The sequence below is a fragment of the Aquila chrysaetos genome, chromosome 13 (genome assembly GCF_900496995.4).
Source record: "Aquila chrysaetos chrysaetos chromosome 13, bAquChr1.4, whole genome shotgun sequence".
In the NCBI taxonomy this organism is placed as follows: Eukaryota; Metazoa; Chordata; class Aves; order Accipitriformes; family Accipitridae; genus Aquila; species Aquila chrysaetos.
The window spans coordinates 35,718,199-35,735,723 of NC_044016.1; the positions used below are offsets into that span (position 1 = coordinate 35,718,199).

At 58.7% G+C, this 17,525-nt stretch overlaps 1 protein-coding gene across 13 annotated transcripts in view; it reads left to right on the forward strand.

Annotated features, from left to right (window-relative positions):
- The window catches only part of ANK1 (ankyrin 1), a 69,711-nt gene that overhangs the window by 36,879 nt on the left and 15,307 nt on the right, over positions 1-17,525 (forward strand). For 11 of the 13 annotated variants that reach the window (XM_030034365.2, XM_030034363.2, XM_030034371.2 and 8 more), the window contains 22 exons: positions 1,130-1,231; positions 7,415-7,513; positions 8,614-8,712; positions 9,405-9,503; positions 9,620-9,805; positions 9,944-10,042; positions 10,627-10,725; positions 11,063-11,161; positions 11,620-11,817; positions 11,902-12,000; positions 12,380-12,478; positions 12,733-12,831; positions 13,016-13,213; positions 13,390-13,488; positions 13,578-13,676; positions 14,801-14,998; positions 15,212-15,310; positions 15,705-15,803; positions 16,126-16,224; positions 16,331-16,423; positions 16,578-16,650; positions 17,050-17,073. In XM_030034365.2, coding sequence (XP_029890225.1) covers positions 1,130-1,231; positions 7,415-7,513; positions 8,614-8,712; positions 9,405-9,503; positions 9,620-9,805; positions 9,944-10,042; positions 10,627-10,725; positions 11,063-11,161; positions 11,620-11,817; positions 11,902-12,000; positions 12,380-12,478; positions 12,733-12,831; positions 13,016-13,213; positions 13,390-13,488; positions 13,578-13,676; positions 14,801-14,998; positions 15,212-15,310; positions 15,705-15,803; positions 16,126-16,224; positions 16,331-16,423; positions 16,578-16,650; positions 17,050-17,073 — 2,458 coding nt within the window. The remainder of the gene's footprint in view (positions 1-1,129; positions 1,232-7,414; positions 7,514-8,613; positions 8,713-9,404; positions 9,504-9,619; positions 9,806-9,943; positions 10,043-10,626; positions 10,726-11,062; positions 11,162-11,619; positions 11,818-11,901; positions 12,001-12,379; positions 12,479-12,732; positions 12,832-13,015; positions 13,214-13,389; positions 13,489-13,577; positions 13,677-14,800; positions 14,999-15,211; positions 15,311-15,704; positions 15,804-16,125; positions 16,225-16,330; positions 16,424-16,577; positions 16,651-17,049; positions 17,074-17,525) is intronic. The other 2 variants (XM_030034368.2, XM_030034364.2) reach the window with 1 other exon arrangement.

Here is a 17,525-nt window from a genome sequence, read left to right on the forward strand (position 1 = left end):
AAGGATGGGCTGGGGGAGGCAGATGGAAGAGAGCAGGAGGCAGCCGAGTTGTGCCGCTCCAAAGTCCGAGGGCTGAGGCGGCAAAGAGAAGGGAAGAGAGGAGCCCTGAACCCATGTGGTGCGTCATCCTGCCTAGGTCTGCCTCCAGTGCCGTCCTCCGTGGCCATGCTGCTTCCAGCTCCTGTCCAGGAGCTTCCTAACCCTGGGTGCTGCCCCGCAGCCAGGCTGTGGGCGCTGCAGGATGGCCTGGGACGGCAGGCTGTAGGCTCTCCTAGCGCTGGAGGTCCCTTGGTGGGTCCCAATGTGAGTGGTACAGGAGGGGTTCTGGTTTGCTACCGGAGCTGAAGGCGGAGGAGTGTGTCCCGCACCCTTGCCACGGATGTCTCACGGCTTTTTGCTGCAGAGACCCCTTTGGGCTGGACCTAGCAGGCGGGCACCAGCTCATAGTCACTGGTCCAAGGTCCCAGCCTCACAGAGCCACAGCACTGCCTTTTTCCACCCTGTTGTTCTCCAGCTTCTGGTGAGCCATCCCATGGTCTTCATTCGCTGCCGCCCACCGCTAAATAGTCTCGCCCGGAGTCTTGCTGTGCCTTGCCTGGGGTGGCTGTGTTTTATAGCGGTGCGGGGAGGCACTGCCTCGTGCTCAGCCAGGGCCATCGTCCCTGGTGCCGGTCCTCAAACTCACCGCCGCGGCTACCCAGCGGGTTCTGGAGGGCGGCAGGGTGGGCTCGCCACCGCCGCGGTCTAGGCCTCGTCCACCGCCGCAGTCTCTCGGCCAGGACACGGAGAACGCGTTTCCTGGGCCAAGGGAGGCCGCCGTCGTTGCAGGAGTCCCCTTAGAGCCTCCTCCCTGCCCTGCCCACGGTGCTGGGACCTCGCGTGGCTCTCCTGCCCCGTCATCTGGATGCTCTTCACTCCGAGTCCGAGTCCCAGCCCTGCTTCTCCCTGTCTGGTTTGGGGCACCTCAGCCCGTCCCAGCCGCGGCACCTTGACCTGCCCAGCCTCTGCCTTTTGTGCCTGGTCTCTGCCGTCACGTTCTCTGCGACCGAGCGAAGAGCCGGCCCTGTGCTGGTGATGGGGGGGAACAGGGGGACACCGAGCCTCATGCTTTTTCTTTTCTTCCCCCAAGGCCGATGCCGCAACCAGCTTCTTGAGAGCTGCAAGATCCGGGAATCTGGACAAAGCCTTGGATCACCTCAGGAATGGGGTAGATATTAACACCTGTAACCAGGTAGGTGAAACCCACAGGGCTTCTGGTACCATCTGGAGTTTGTGTGAAAATGTGCCACGCGGCGGCTCCCCCAGGCCCCGTGACAGTCACTGCACCCCTTCCTTACGCTGATCCCATGGGATGGAGTCAGGGAGGTTCCCGACGGCCGCTCGCTTGCTCTGCTGTGCGTAGCTGATGGGGAGCACCTGCCCTGATCCCACAGTCCTACCTGCCATGGAGCAGAGTCTAAGCGGGCTGGTAATAAGTTGCCCGGCAGAAGAAGTTTAAAAACTTTGTGGCAGAGGCCGCCTGTCCCGACCCCGCTCCTCTGCCGTGCCTGATGTGCCTGGCTCCTGGTGAAGCGCGGAGGGTGAGACAGAAGAGCTGCGGCGTTAGGTGGAGCGCGACGGCAGCTTCGCCGTGCGGAGGCGATTTCCCAGGGATGATCTGCTCTGCAGAGGCATTGTGCAGCTTCCAGGCACGTCTCTCCAGAGCTGTGGTGCGCCCGGCTGAGGGGTAGGCGCGCACCACCCTGGCAGAGCACTGGAGCCATGACTGCCAGCGCGGTGGGGGGATCCCTGGGGTGCGGAGTCGAGAGTCCTGGCAGACCCCATCCTCCTCTCACCTTCACCACCTCCTGCCAGGCTCCAGGCAACCCACAGCCCCTTGTCCCTGCCTCTGCCGGGCAGCTGGCACAGGAGCTCCGAACCAGAATTGAGCTCAGGGGTGAGGCCACGCGGGGCAGGCTGCAGCCCGAGAGCGGTCCCTTGCTGGGAAGGCTTCCACAGCTGAGCTGGGTGGAAACGGGTCCTATGCTGGGGAGAAAAATGGCTGACCAGAAGGCAGATCTGGACCAGTTGTCTTTGGGGCAGGGAGGGCAGTAATAGCTGTAAAGACCTGGGGAGCCTGGCACTACTGGCTGGAGAATAGCAAAGGGTGTTAACAGGTAAGCAGAGAGGGAGATCTGAGGCTCCTTTAGGGTGACAAGCAACTGGGACAGCTGGAAGGGGCTCAGCTGCTTATCAGAGGGCAGAGCAGGTAGCTGTGAAGAGTGTAGCACAGTGGCTGGGACGTTGCAGGAATCACTCTTGGGCTTATTCCCCTTGCCTGCAATGCTCAGGCTTTCCCATTGCCAGAAGCTGCAGCTTAACGCAAGCAGGGGATGTTTGCAAAATGCCAGTCTTGGGGGCTTGGGGGGTGTTGGGCAGGTGGAGCCCCTCCTAGCACAGAGCAGAGACAGGTCTGCCCCAGAAAAGGAGAGCTGCAGGCACAGAGGAATTGTTTGCACATAATCAATGGAACATTTCATATCTGTGTAGCTGCCAAATGCAAGTGGCTTAGCCTGAATTGGGGTAGGTGCTGTAGGGAGAGACTCGGGGGGCTTGGGCTGAGCAGGGGGGACAGAGAGGCTGCGCTGTCGGCTGCTTTCCAGAGCAGTACTGATGCTGGGGAGGCTGACTCAGCAGGTAGCACGAATGTGTATTCACCTGGTTCAGTATCAAGTCCCCAAACCAAGCGTAGTTCAGACCTACCGATTTGTGCACTGCAGTGGCCAGTGCAGTTACTGCAGACGTGTTCCCCCAGGAAATGTCACCGTCTCCTTTTCTTTTCTGACTGATGGAACCGTGCAGGGATGCTGGGCTTCTGCAGGCCCCTGGGGCACACTGCAGCTTGCGCTCTCCTCTCTGGGACACTAGATGAGGTTTGGGGAAAGCTCAGGAGATGCTTGTTTTGTTTATCACTGTTTTATCTGGATTATTAGTTCATAATCAGCATCTGGATACTCTCAAAGATTTCTATCCTGGGGCTGTGTGGGAACACATGGGATTTAGATCAGAGGGGTCTTGTAGGGAGAAAAGGTAGAAAATTTTCAGTTTCAGAGTCCTTTGAAGATGAGCTTTCCATGGGGTCCTGTTGGTGGGTTAGAGGCTCTGACCCCATAACCATTTTGGAGACGTACTGGGTTTGAAAAGAGGAGAGGCCATGTGACACAGTCTTAGCACTGGGCTGCAGGACTTGGCTTGCGCTCAGCACTGAGCAGATCGCGTGCTTGCACCTGGCAGGATATTCCAAGTCGCTGTGCTTAATTTCAGAATTTGGCCCAGTCATTAAACCCAACTGCTGCTCCCTTAGTCTTTCTTGGGGGAGTAGAAGCCCCTGTAATTGAGCCACAGCAGCGGGCCAGTTGCTGGAAGCAGTCACACTGCTCCTGCTTCCAAATGCATAGCTACAAATGAGCAGAGACAAATGGGTGTTTAATGCACCCACTGCTCCCTTCCAGATCTCTGGGAAAGCAAGTCACAAGGAGCAGGGAGGTCCTGCTGCTGAAGTCTGTGCCACTCTCCTCTCCAGAAAGGGCTGGGGACGCTGCCACGTGTGGCACGTTCGTGTATGCCCCGTGTGTGCAGAGGCTGGGGCAGAGCCTAGCAGGGAAAATCATCTTACTTTGCCCGTTCACAAGTGGCTTGGAGAATTCCCTCCTGCCGGTTTCTGTGGGTGTCTGGAGGAGAGGGGCAAAAGTAGGTGGGGGCTGTGTTTGGCCACGCTGGCCCACGCCTTCTGAGATGGGAGACTCCACAAGCGGAGCGCACCACGGATGTTCCCTCATTGCCGATGAGAAGCCTAAAAGCAGAGGGAGGATTTCTACGTCTGCTGCTCCTGTACCGCTCTAGTGCAGAGGAATGTGTGGTTCTGGAGAGGGCTCTGCAAAGAATTAAACAGGGAGACCCAGCCACAAGCTAAAGACAATGGCTTTGAACTTCTTCCTCACCCAGAGAGACGGGTCAGTCACCAGCTGTCTCCACTGACCGGCTGCGAGTCCTGTTTCCAGACAGATTTCTGGTGCTGGTGAGGGGATTTAACACTTTGATGGGGAGCACGTGGCTACAACAGTATGAGGCACTTCTTTCTGTGACGTCTTTGCACTGGTTCCTGCCATCTCCCTGAGGTTAGATGGCACTTTGGGGTTTCCTTCTGAGGAATATCAGACCTGTGGGAAAGGTCCAACCTCACATGTCCTGTATAGAATAAAGAGGGATGTATGTGGTCAGACCTATCCCACAGGCCCTGTATTCTTACTCGAGTGCAGAGACCTTGACATGCCATCTGATCATCATCCCGCCGATTTCATCCCCTTCATTGCTGCCATCTGCATCAGTGTCTTCATCGTCCACCTCTCTCGTGTTTCGAATTCCTGCATGCTCCCATCTCATCCATGAGGAGCTGGAGGCCTGAGGATGAGTGCACCTTGCTGCCAGGACCCTCACCAGCAGGGAAGAGTGCTGTGCTAGCACACGGGTGCCAGGAGATAGTCTCTGTTGGGGTGGTCAGTCACAGTCCTGATGGCCAGTCCGGGGCAGGGTCCTGCTTTGGTACAGGCTAGGTGCAAAGTCCCACCTCTTGTGTTTTCCTCTAGGGCTGGGTTTGTCGCATTGAGAGCCAGCAACTAGGATTTCTGGGAAGCTTTTGCGGCACTTAGTGAGGGGAATACAGCACCTTTCAAATTAAGCACATCCTGTGGCGGTTTTGGGTCAGATGAGCTGTCAAGCCAAAGCAAATATGCAAAACAGCCTGTATTGTTCCCGGAGCAGAAATATCGATGGGCCGCTGGGAAACAATCTTCTGCAAACATTGCACTTATTGCTGTAAGGCCAGATGTCGTGGTTTAACCCCAGCCAGCAACTAAGTGAGCCGCTCACTCACTTCCCCCCTGCCCCGTGGGATGGGGGAGAGAATCGGAAGGGAAAAGGTAAAACTCATGCGTTAAGAACAGTTTAATAGAACAGAAAGGAAGAAAATAATAATGATAATAACAACAATAATAAAATCAAAATTCTACTAAAAGGATTGGAATATACAAAACAAGTGATGCACAATGCAATTGCTCACCACTCGCCAACCAATCACCAGTTAGTTCCTGAGCAGCGATCCTCCCAGGCCAGCTCCCCCCAGTTTATATACTGGGCATGACATCCCATGGTATGGAATACCCCTTCAGCCAGTTTGGGCCAGCTGCCCTGGCTGCGTCCCCTCCCAACTTCTTGTGCCCCTCCAGCCTTCTTGCTGGCTGGGCATGAGGAGCTGAAAAATCCTTGACTTAGTCTAAACGCTACTTAGCAACAACTGAAAACATCAGTGTGTTATCAACATTCTTCTCATACTGAATCCATAACACTATACCAGCTACTAGAAAGAAAATTAACTCTGTCCCAGCCGAAACCAGGACACCAGAGAATAATGATCCCTCACAGGTTTTCATCATTCAAAAGGTTATTTATGAATCCCTTGCATAAAAGGGCTTATGTGCTGGGGAGAGCAACCAAGCATCTGTGGTCTTGCACTCCAGGCATGTGTTGCGTGAGTGTAACCGAGAAAAAGCGTGTGTGGCCACATATCCAACTTGTGAGCTCGCGAAGGTAAGGGTGTCAGTGACCCTCTGTATGGGGTTGTGTACGTGTGTCTTAGTCAAAGAAGCTGGGCTTGACCCAGGCAATGAGCTCAGTGTAGCCAAGCCGGGTTGGAAAGCGTTTCGTTTTGGTGGCTCTGTTCTGTGGCTGTTGCAGCATTCCCACTTCATTTTCCCTTGGAAGCAGGCCTTCTGTGCTTGAGGGTCTAGGGGACTTTGGAGCTGGTGTGCTGAGGAACCCTGTGGATTTTTAGGTTTTTGCTCTTTGTGCTGTAATCGGAGTTAAGCAAAAGAATCTGTGGCTCTTTGACTATGATCCTGGATCGCCGGTGCTTTGAGGGAGGGGGGTTGGAAAACCTTTTTCCAGTATGGTAACACTCTTGAAGCTGTTCTAAGTTTAACTGGAGCGTTGAGGGCTGGAACTGGAGCCTCCCTGGGCATTTTCTGCTCCCCTACCTATATTCAGGTGGGGATGAAGCAATTCTGTGAAGTGACCTTCCAGCACTCTACAGAAGCCGAAACAGATGGTTGGGAGGTGGAGTACTTGGGCAGGACTGTGTGCTCCCGGGGAGCTGGTGTCTCTCTGCCATGTGACAGCTTTGCGTAGGGGGGAGTAAACATAGTGCGTCCACCTGGGAGAAGTGAGGGACAAGGGAAGATTGCCTTATGGGGAAAAAGTGACATCCGAAAATGCCTGCAAGTATTTAGCCTCTTTGCCAGCAAATATCGCAGCCCTTTCGTTCGCATCTGGGAAGTGGAAGAGGGTGTCAGAAATAATGGAGCAGAAGCCGCCTTAGGAGCCTCTAGGGTGCTGACTGGCCTGACGCCTCCTTCTGACAGCCCAAGGTTGCTAAAAGGGCACTGGCCAGCCCTTTGCTCCTAGCGCTCAGGTTCCACGTGTAGGAAAAAGGCGAGGTAAACTGGGGCACATGCAGAGCTGTTCCTGAGAAGTCACTTCAGCTGTTTGGGAGCTTCCTGGAACTGGTAGAGCTTGGCAGTGGCACAGCCAACGCTTTCTCCACACCCTTTGCTGCAGCTGAACTCTGAGGGAGAAAAGCCAACCCTCTGCTGAGCACGGGCTGCAGGATGGGGCTGTTGGTAGGCAGTCTGCAAAGCCAGGAAGAAGCCCGCTGCCGGACTGGAAGCTCCTGGGCTGTTGTGAATTAAATTTGGCTGCTGCTTGATAAAATCATTGTCCCAGGAAGACCTTCTCGCTGCGCTTCTGTCTGTGTTAAAGTTTAAGGTTTGTATGCGCACTTACACAGCGGCTCTGGTGTATCCTCACTCTGGGTCATACACAAAGCTCAGCTCAGTGCTTTAGGTTGGAAAAGCCTGACTTTGCAGGCAGCAAATCGCAGGGAGGGGCACCCCAAGGAAAGTCACCCGAGCAAAGACAGGAGTTGACATCAGGCATGTGTCATGAGAAGGGAGGATTGAAACAGTGCCTGTGGCACCAAACGCACACACGCTGCGCTGCGGTGCCACCCATCCGAAGGAAATCGTCTATGGGTGCTGCGTGTTTTGCTGATGGAGAAACCTCCGGCATTAGTCAGCAACTCAGCATTCAGCTGCGTGTAGTTGCCCTGGCAGCGTGGACGTAACCATGGCTGTCGTGCTGGATGCCAGTGCAGGGCTCGAGGGCAAGGCAACGGCTCCTGCTCCCGCCAGCCTGGACCTTCTCCAGCACGGGCCAAGTGCCCGCAGTCGTGGCTGCACAGGAACTCAGAGTAGGGGGTTCCCTAGAGGCCCCCAGCCCCAGCAGGTGACTAATGCCCCTCTCCCACCTTTGCTCCCTCCAGAATGGGCTGAACGCCTTGCACCTGGCCTCCAAGGAGGGCCACGTGAAAATGGTGGTGGAGCTGCTGCACAAGGAGATCGTTTTGGAGACAACGACCAAGGTGAGGACAAGGGAGTCTGGTCACATTAGTCATGACTCGGCACCCTGCCATTGCTGCCAGACGCACCAGCAGTAGTTGAGCAGTGAATCATGCTGTTTGCTTTCAGCCCCTGGAAAGGCTGTGCTGGTGGCAGCGCTGCTGGGCTGGGGCTTGGGGACAAGGCTCTGATTTCAGCACAGTCAAAGCCATGCTGGGCACCTCCAGCTGGGTGGGACGTTCCTCTCCACCCATGCCTCTCTCCCGTGGGGGCCACGGGGGCCACTGTTGAGCTCAAGAGGGGAGTAACAGAAGCCACAACATGTGCTAGTGCTGTCTTTACTCACATCTCCTCCCAGCGCTGGCTGCCAGCTCAGGTCAGCCCTCGCTGCCCCAGGGCAGCGCCTGCGTGCTGCAACACTGCGATGGCCTTGGTGCCGTTGTTGCAAGCCTGGAGAGCTCTGGTGCTCCGTAAATAATGTACCGTTCTCTCCTTGCATCACCATGGCAGGGTGTGGTTCTTGCTGGGTGACAAGCGAGAAAACGGTGCAAGCAAGCAGGGCTGACAAATGAGCAGCCTCCAGCACCATCTGAAGGGCTGTGAAAGCAGGAGGGGGCCTGGCTTGCCACCTCCCCAGTGCTCTGGCAGGGCTTGGGGCGCAGAGCAGAGTCTGGCGTTCTGCCACACCACCCAAAGGCACAAGTCGGAAGAGCCTGTGTCTGCATTTTCCAGCCTGCTTATCATCCCTTAGCTCTGCTGGGATGCCTTGGCTACCAGGGTGCACACTGCAGTTTTGCCTGAAGACTGCCAGCTCAGCTCCCCCATCCTCCCCCCGCCTCATCTCTCGGTGCTGGAGATACACAGAGCCTGACAATGCATACAGCTTTTGCTGCCAGTAACTTCATGGGAAAGATGAAATCACTGTCTTCCCTGGCCAGCAAATGTGAAGGGTAGCTGCCTGGTCTACAGCAGGGATGGGGCATGGAGCAAGGGCTGCACGGCCCCACAGGCTTCCCCTGGCCAGCCGCTGTGTTTGCATGTGTGTTAGCACATGTCAGGCCCATCTTTCCCCAGCATTCCAGGCTGCTCCAGCCCCTGAGCGCTGCCCTGTGGTGTCTTTCAGAAAGGAAACACAGCCCTGCACATCGCTGCCCTGGCTGGACAACAGGACGTGGTCCGGGAACTGGTGAACTACGGGGCCAACGTCAATGCGCAGTCACAGGTAGAGGGATCTGGGCTGGGGTGGGAAAAGCACCCAGCATGCATGACGGTGGTGTCCCCATGGCGGGAACTGTGCCCAGTACGGGCACTTCAGCAGCCCTTTATAGTTTCTCTCTAGTCCTGTTCAGGGCTAAGGACTGCTCTGCCAGAAAGAAGACGAGTGTGCGAGTGGTGGGGAGGGAGTCTTGAGGGATATGGGGAGACCAGCATGATCTCTCTGCTGAGGGAGTCCATGGCAGCACGCACAAACACGTCAAACTCATCCTGGGAGGACTCATGGCCAATGCTTCCCTAGCACAGCCATGAGGTCTCCAGCAATCCCTGCAGCTCTGCCCGCTGTGCTTCCTTCGTTCTCTCTTTCTTGGGCCTGGTGGGGCTGCAAGCTCTTCAACTTTTGCCTGATGGGAGAAATGTCCCTGAAGCAAGGGAGAGTAGTGGTAGTGACTGGAAGGCAGTGTCTCCTGGGTTGACTGTTGTTGTGAAGCATCCCCTGGTTCTTTCTGGATGTGGGGAGCCTTGGGCTCCAGCTCCCTATGATTGCTCCACCGTTGCCAGTTTTTTCCTTCTTCCCACCCACACCATGTATGCTTTTGCCCCAGTTCAATGAGCTGGGGGTGTGGGTGTTGATGAGGTGCAGGTCTGCAAGGAGCTTGAGCAAGAGTTGTGTTGATGTGCATGGCCCTGTGTTTGCAGAAAGGCTTCACACCCCTCTACATGGCAGCACAGGAAAACCACCTGGAAGTTGTCAAGTTCTTGCTGGAAAATGGAGCCAACCAGAATGTAGCCACAGAGGTGAGATCCTTGAGGAGGACCCTAGGGCCCCGCTTGTTGGGGCTGCTGTTGGATGTGCCAGGTGCTGCCACGGCTCCTCGGTTCTCCCCCTCTCACCTACCACCTCTCCTTGGCAGGACGGCTTCACTCCACTAGCTGTGGCTCTGCAGCAAGGGCATGAGAACGTGGTTGCTCACCTTATCAACTATGGGACAAAGGGTAAGGTCCGCCTGCCCGCCCTGCACATTGCAGCCCGCAACGATGACACTCGCACAGCTGCTGTGCTGCTGCAGAATGACCCCAACGCTGACGTCCTCTCCAAGGTGTGTGGCTTTCCCATCCTGTCTCTGGGAGCTTTCCCACATCCCCAGGGAGAACAGCAGCTTGGTATGCTGTATTTATCCATCCTTTCAGCAGGGAGCATGTGTCTGGCTGGGCTGATCCCTCCTTCTTTCCCCTAGACTGGATTTACCCCCTTGCACATTGCAGCCCACTACGAGAATCTCAGTGTGGCCCAATTACTGCTGAACCGTGGAGCCAGTGTCAACTTCACACCCCAGGTGAGTGCAAAGTGGGCAGGCTGCTGGGACTGGTACTGCTCCAGCACCAGAGGAGGATGCTCTGCCTCCTTTCCCATGTAGGTGCAGCCACAGCTGCCAGGGTACACTGATGGGGTGGGACCACGCAGAAGGTAGCACACTGGTGCATGTCTGGGGAGTTGCCGTTAATAATCAGCGTGGGCCTTTTCTACTAAGTCTCCCCTCTGTCGGATGCAGCCATGCATCCCTGGAAGCTCTTGGGACCTTCTGTCCAGGCTGCGGGAAAGCTGGTGCTCTCGCTGCAAGGCAGAGCTTATAGCCCCCGCAGTTGGTGTGCCTCTTCCAGTCCCATGGGTGCAGCCAAATCCATGAGCCGGTGCTTTCCTGCAAGATCTGCATAGCTTCTGTCCACAGCCCTTTAGCTGCGGGCAGGAGCAGATGCTCACCCTCTCTCCCAGCCCTGTGAAACAAGCCGTTCCCCTGCGCCATCCATGGGCAGGGATTTAGCTCTCCCCTGTCCTTTGTTTGCCCCATGCCTCCTTGCAGCCCCACGGGGGAAAGAGAAGGGGTTGCTCCCTCTAACAGACTGCCGTTCCTTCTGTCAGAATGGGATCACTCCCCTGCACATAGCCTCCCGCCGGGGCAACATCATCATGGTACGGCTGCTGCTGGACCGTGGGGCCCAGATAGAGACAAGGACCAAGGTGAGCCCACTTCTGAATCGCCAGCAAGTACACGGGCCATCTCCCTCCCCAAGCTCCTTGCATCCAGGGAGCACTGCCATGCTGCACTGCCCAGTGCATACCCTGTGAACGTCTTGCTGGGCGTGTGAGGGAAGGTCTCTGGCGCGCTAAGGGGATGGAGCAGGTTTTTTGCTGGTGCATGTAGAGGTGAGAGGAGGCTGCATGGCTACAGTGGGTGTGCCCTGGGGGCTGAGGGCAGGCTCGGTTTTGCCTTATTTTGCAAACAAGTCCAAAGTCCCTGTTACCCTCCTGCCCTTCCTTGCCCATGCTGAGCCCTTGAACCCTTCTCTCTCCCCAGGATGAGCTGACCCCTCTCCACTGTGCAGCTCGCAACGGACACGTGCGAATTGCAGAGATCCTGCTGGACCATGGGGCTCCCATTCAAGCCAAAACCAAGGTACCCACGGGATTCTGTGGGGTTGTGCTTGGTGTCAGGTCCCAGGGCAGCACAAGGCGGGGTAACGAGCTGTGCACAGTTGCTGGATGCCACCCGTGGCTGGGCTGGGGCTGAGTTTTGGCCTGCCAAGGGATGAGGAGCTTCCTGACCTCCTCCTTGGCCCTTGCTGAAGCCCTTTGCGCTTTGCCTGAGGGCTTCAAAGGGACCAGCCCTGAGAAGGGGATGGCCTGGGGACAGCCTGCCCCACGGCAGCAGCTCTTCAGGCCCTGCCCTCTGCTCAGCATTGCTCCCCCGTAAGTCTCGGTGAGGGATTTCGGGGCTCCTCTCCGGTAGCACCCTGGGGAACGCGCCATCTCTTGTGCCCCGGAGCTGTGGCCGGGGGAGCGAGGCAGGGGCTGGGTGGGATGCCTGGTCCCCCCATCCCAGCCCAGCCCTGAGGCCTCGCTCCGCGGTCGCAGAACGGCTTGTCGCCGATCCACATGGCAGCGCAGGGCGACCACCTGGACTGCGTGCGCCTGCTCCTGCAGTACAGCGCCGAGATCGACGACATCACCCTGGACCACCTAACGCCACTGCACGTGGCCGCGCACTGCGGGCACCACCGGGTGGCCAAGCTGCTGGTGGAGAAGGGGGCCAAGCCCAACTCCCGAGCCCTGGTGAGCGAGGAGGGGGCAGGCAGGGCTGGGGCAGGGGAGGGGGAGAGCCTTCTTGCAAACGGCCGTCCATCTGTCCGTCTGCAGAACGGCTTCACGCCCCTCCATATCGCCTGCAAGAAGAACCACATCCGAGTGATGGAGCTGCTGCTGAAGACGGGTGCCTCCATCGATGCCGTCACAGAGGTAGGTGGGCTGCAGCCCAGCCCCGGCTCTCCTGCCGGTGCCTGTGCAGAGCGGGCAGCGCCGCAGGGGACGATGGCCCTGTTGCCTCTGCTGGTCCCCAGGCACTTTCTTCATTGTGGCTTAGAGCTCTTTGCAGCTCCGGTGAGCCCGGCAGCATCTCCCAGCAACCTGCTCCCTACGGGGCAACGGGGCAGCAGGGGAGGCGGCAGCTCTCGGTCTTCCACTCAGCTCAGCTGCCAGGCTGCTGGGGCCGGGCTGTGGACCCAAAGTTTGCCTCTGTGCTGGAGCATGCCCCAGGGAGGGGGACGAGGGGGCAAGGAAGAGATGTTGGCAAGGCCCTCAGCCCCCATCTTGGCTCCTGGCCCCTTTCTCTCCGCAGTCCGGCCTGACCCCCCTGCATGTGGCCGCCTTCATGGGGCACCTGCCCATCGTCAAGACCCTGCTGCAGCGCGGAGCCTCTCCGAATGTGTCCAACGTGGTGAGTCCCACCCCGGCTGGGGCTGGGGGAACTCAGCATGGCAGGGTCCAGCGGGAGGTGGGGGTTCCCCGAGTCCTGCTCTCTCTGCTCTCCTGAGCAAGCCCTGGTCCCCCCCGCTTTGTGCTGGCAGGAGGAACCGGTAGGGGCCCGAAAAGGTTGTGGGCACTGCTCTCCTGTGCTCAGACCAGAGGAATGACTGCAGGAAGGCATACCCCCTCCTATGGCCTCACCGCTTTATCCTGTCCTTGGTGCAGAAAGTGGAGACGCCCCTACACATGGCAGCCAGAGCTGGGCACACGGATGTGGCAAAGTACCTGCTGCAGAACAAAGCCAAAGCCAACGCCAAGGCCAAGGTAGGTACAGAGAACCTGCGTGATAGTCCAGCTCCGGGAACAGCCGGTGCTGGTTTCTTCGCTCTCGCCTGCCCAGAGCTCGGCCCGCCAGGGGCTGCGCAACAGCAGGACCGGGACCCCTTCGGCAAGGCAAGCAAGGGTCTGGTCCAAATCTGCCAAAACAGCTTCTCCGCCTCCCTTGCAGGATGACCAGACTCCTCTGCACTGTGCCGCACGCATCGGCCACACCGGCATGGTCAAACTCCTGCTGGAGAACAACACCAACCCCAACCTGGCCACGACAGCGGGGCACACGCCCCTGCACATCACTGCCAGAGAGGGGCACGTGGACACGGCCCTGGCCCTGCTGGAGAAGGGGGCCTCGCAGACCTGCATGACCAAGGTAGGCTGCTGTGGCCACCGCCGCCAAAGGAGCGACCCGGCTGGGCCAAAGGCTGGGCAGGCTGGTGGCACAGCGTCCCTGTCGCAGGAGGGGCAGCCTCCTCCTGTGGCACAGGACGCGCCAGTGCTCTCCTCCTCATCCCTGTACACCCTGTGACGGGCTGCCTTTCTCCTCAGAAAGGATTTACCCCTCTCCACGTTGCAGCCAAGTACGGGAAGGTGGATGTGGCAGAGCTGCTGCTGGCACGTGACGCTCACCCCAATGCAGCAGGGAAGGTGAGTGCTGCTCCTGTGGCAGTGGGAGGAGTGGTGTGGTACGGGGAGAGGGTCCGTCTCACCTCTCTGTGCCCTCTCCCCCTCCCCAGAATGGCCTGACCCCGCTGCACGTGGCTGTGCACCACAACAACCTGGAGATCGTCAAGCTGCTGCTTCCTAAGGGGAGCTCCCCGCACAGCTCAGCCTGGGTAAGGCTGGACTGCGTGTCCCTGGGGATGTGGGGATGTGTCGTGTGTCCAGCGCCCGTCAGCCTGGGGCCAGCGTTGCCCCTCAACCCTGACACTGGGGGAGCGTACAGGGGACCAGTCACCACCAGCCATTCTCCACACCTGCTGCTCACGCCTGTCCCTCGCACCAGTACGTGGGGCAGGCAGGGGTGCCGGGCAGTCGTCCTGTTCCAGCAGACAGGCTATGTCAGGGATAGTCCCTGCTGGCAGCGTTGTGGCTGTTGCTTGGGGACGTGTTTCCATGGCAAGCCCTGTGGAGCGGTGCTGCAGTCTAGCAGTTTGGGAAACCACACATGAATATTTGCATGCAGCTACGAAGCAGTGAGTCAGAAAACCCACGAGCTCGCGAGACTCGCCCCACTCTGCCTGAGCGTGGGGAACATCTCCCCAAAGAGCAGACCAGCAGCTTCGGTTTCCACATTGTTTGCAGAAGCTGGATCCTCAGAACAGACAAGTGGCCGCTGGTGCCCTGCCCTCCCCATCTGGCATTCCCCTCTCCCCCTGCACAGGCTGCCAGCAGTCTTGCTGGGCAGGCATCGGGAGCGGCCGGTACCGGTGCCAATCCCCCGTTGTTCTGCGTCACTTGACAGCCTGCACGTCACCCCGGGCAGAGGGTGTCTGCCAGCTGCTTTGCTCCTGCAGCGTGGCAGCGAAGGCAGTGCTCAAGGCCCTGCAGTCTCTGCCTGAATACTAATCCTGCATATTGCGAGTTTTGCTCCACACCTCAGGCAGACACATTCTAGGAGGTGTCTGTCTGCCCTGGCCTCTCACAGCTCCGGGTGGCTGAATACTGCTGTAGAAATTCATGTGTGGGAAACTCCAGGACAGGCGATACCAGTCAAACCTGAAGCAGGTGGTCTTTGAAACCCCTGTGCTGACTTGGCTGGAAGAGCAGGATTTGGCCTCAGCGTCAGGGCTAGTTGCTGTCAGGGAGATGGTTTGGGTGTGAGCGTGCATCCCTGAGCTCTGGAGGCGACTAGGAAGGGCAGGGCTGGCCTGGAGAGGCAAGGTGGCACCTTCTGTCCCTGCTGGTCTGCTTGGCAGGGGCTGAGCACTGCAATGAGCCTCTCTCTCTCTCTCTGCAGAATGGGTACACCCCCCTGCACATTGCTGCCAAGCAGAACCAGATGGAGGTGGCCAGCAGCTTGCTGCAGTACGGGGCTTCTGCAAATGCGGAGTCCGTGCAGGGAGTCACACCCCTCCACCTGGCTTCCCAGGAGGGGCACGCGGACATGGTGGCACTGCTTTTCTCCAAACAAGCCAACGGTGACCTAGGAAACAAGGTAAGTTGTCCCGGCGCATCCCGCCAGGCTGGAGGCGAACACCCCAGCAGGGAGTAGCAGACGGGGTGGTAGTCCAGGCCCCGGTGCCTCCCCGCATTCAGGCAACGGCACAGTGTCGGTCAGTTTGCCAGGTTGGAGACCTGTCTTAGAGTCTCTGCTGGTATTGCTGCAGTGATGGCATCGCCACTGTGCTGAGACCTCCTTTGTTTGCAGAGTGGCCTGACTCCTCTCCATCTCGTGGCCCAAGAGGGGCATGTGCTGGTCGCTGATGTTCTGGTGAAACACAGAGTCACGGTGGATGCGACGACCAGGGTAAAGTAGTGCCTTGGCCATGGCTGTGGTGAAAAACATGTGGGAGAACTACCTCTAGGCCTGCTCCACGAGCATTGCTTTTCTTTTTCTTTGTGCAAGAGTCTCCCCTCTTGTCTTACCTTCTTGTCTGTGTCTTGGGGACTCTTCCTCCTCTTCCCCCCTCTCCCTGGAGGGATGATTCTTGCCTGTTCGCACAGCTCACCCCTGTACCCTCGGGCACAACGTGGTGTGGTCTGCAGTGTGCCCTCTGCCCTGGTCCTGGGCTCTCAGACAGCACCCGCACGCGTGCCCCATCCTTCATCCGTGGGGGCTTGCCCCATGGGATGAGCATGCCCAAGCCAGAAGGGCAGGAAACACCACGGAGGGCAGTCTGAGACCTGATCTCATCTTTCAGATGGGCTATACCCCGCTGCATGTGGCCAGCCACTATGGGAACATCAAGCTGGTGAAGTTTTTGCTGCAGCACCAGGCTGATGTCAACGCCAAGACTAAGGTACAGAAACGTCCTGTGCTCCACGGACCCTTCTGCCCTGGGCAACACCATGCAGGTTGATGGAGAAGGCTTAGCCTCCCTCCCTGCTTCCACTGCTCCCCCGCTGCGTTGCTCCAAGCCCTCCTGTCTCCATGGCTGGAAGCCGCTGTAGTCTAGCTACAGCCCTGGGCAAGAGCTGGGTTCTGCAGAGCCCTTTGCTTACCTCGGAAAGGAGAGAGCCGCCCTCGTGCTCCAGGCATGAAGCCCAGTGTGAGGCCCGGGGGCATTTCTGGGGCAGCAGACTCCCCGAACTGACGGCAGCACCCTCTGTCCTCCTCTGCAGCTGGGCTACACCCCTCTGCACCAAGCGGCGCAGCAGGGCCACACGGACGTTGTGACACTGCTGCTGAAGCACGGTGCCTCTCCCAATGAGATCAGCACGGTGAGTATGGCGCTGACCCGCACCTCCTCGCCCCATGGCAAGCTCGGGCGCCCGCCCGGGCTTCCCTGTGGCTGTCGCCGACCCCCAGTCCTTCCTCCTCGCACAGAACGGCACCACTCCCCTGGCCATCGCGAAGCGGCTTGGCTACATTTCCGTCACAGACGTGCTCAAGATCGTCACAGAGGAAACGGACATCCCGGTGAGCCCCTGGGGACTGGGACCAGGACCCTGTGGAGGAGGGCTGGGGCTGGGAGCAGCCACGCAAAGGTCTGCTAGCCCGGGCGTGGGGAGGGGGCCGCGGGTAGCTGCGCAGCGAAGGGCTGGCCTCCTCTGACTCCGCTCTACTCCCGCAGTCAGTCAGTGACAAGCACCGCATGAGCTTCCCAGAGACCGTAGACGAGATTCTGGACGTGTCAGAGGATGAAGGTGAGGGGCCAGAGCTGGGTCGCTCCATCCCAGATATCTGCTGGCTGGACCAGCGTGGCAGGCAGCAGCCCTGGGGATGGGCACTGGTGTTCCTGCCGGCCAGGGTGGGGGAGCTGCGTGGCCCCACACTGGTCTTGCAGAGAGGACGAGGGGAGCCCACCAGACTCCTGGGGTGGCACCTCCTGGCTCGGGTGCTTCCCTGCGCTATGCAGGAGGGATATGCCTGGACCACTCCACGGTCCCATGCCCCAGGGACAGTGTGCAGAGAGCCCTTGGGCATGCAGAACCCCGCACCGTGCCCTGCTCCGCGGGGTAGTACCAGCTCCCAGCCCGGCTGCAGCTGGTCTGCTCCTACTCCCTCCCACCGAGACCTCACCTTTGCCTCTTCTTACTTTGCAGGCACTGCTCATGTCACAGTAATGGGTATGAAATGTGTCCCCCTGCCCCAGCTCAATGGCCCATTTCACCCCATGGCCACTAACCATCCGCACGCCACATCCATCTGCTGAGCCTCGCTGCTGGGCTGGTGCTATCCAGCGTTGGCCCTGCCATCCCGCCCTGCCCATCTGTGTCCGTGCTGCTTGCTGTGGTGTGAATGCATGAATGGGGCTGTCCCCCCGCTGCGGGGGATCCGTAGCTCCCTGTTGGCCCCAGGTCCTGTCCCCGGTAGGCAGAAGAGCCCGGTTCTGAGACAAACTCCGATGCCCCTCCACAACCGCCCCATGCCATCCTGGCCAGGGCAGGGATGAACTTGAGTGCTCGAGGGTCTCTGTGCTGCTGCGGTCCCCTGCCCATCACTAGGGCTCTGTCCCTGCGTTGGGAGGTGCTGGACTCGCTCCCATAGGGCACTGGCAAGAGCTGAACCCCGGTGAACT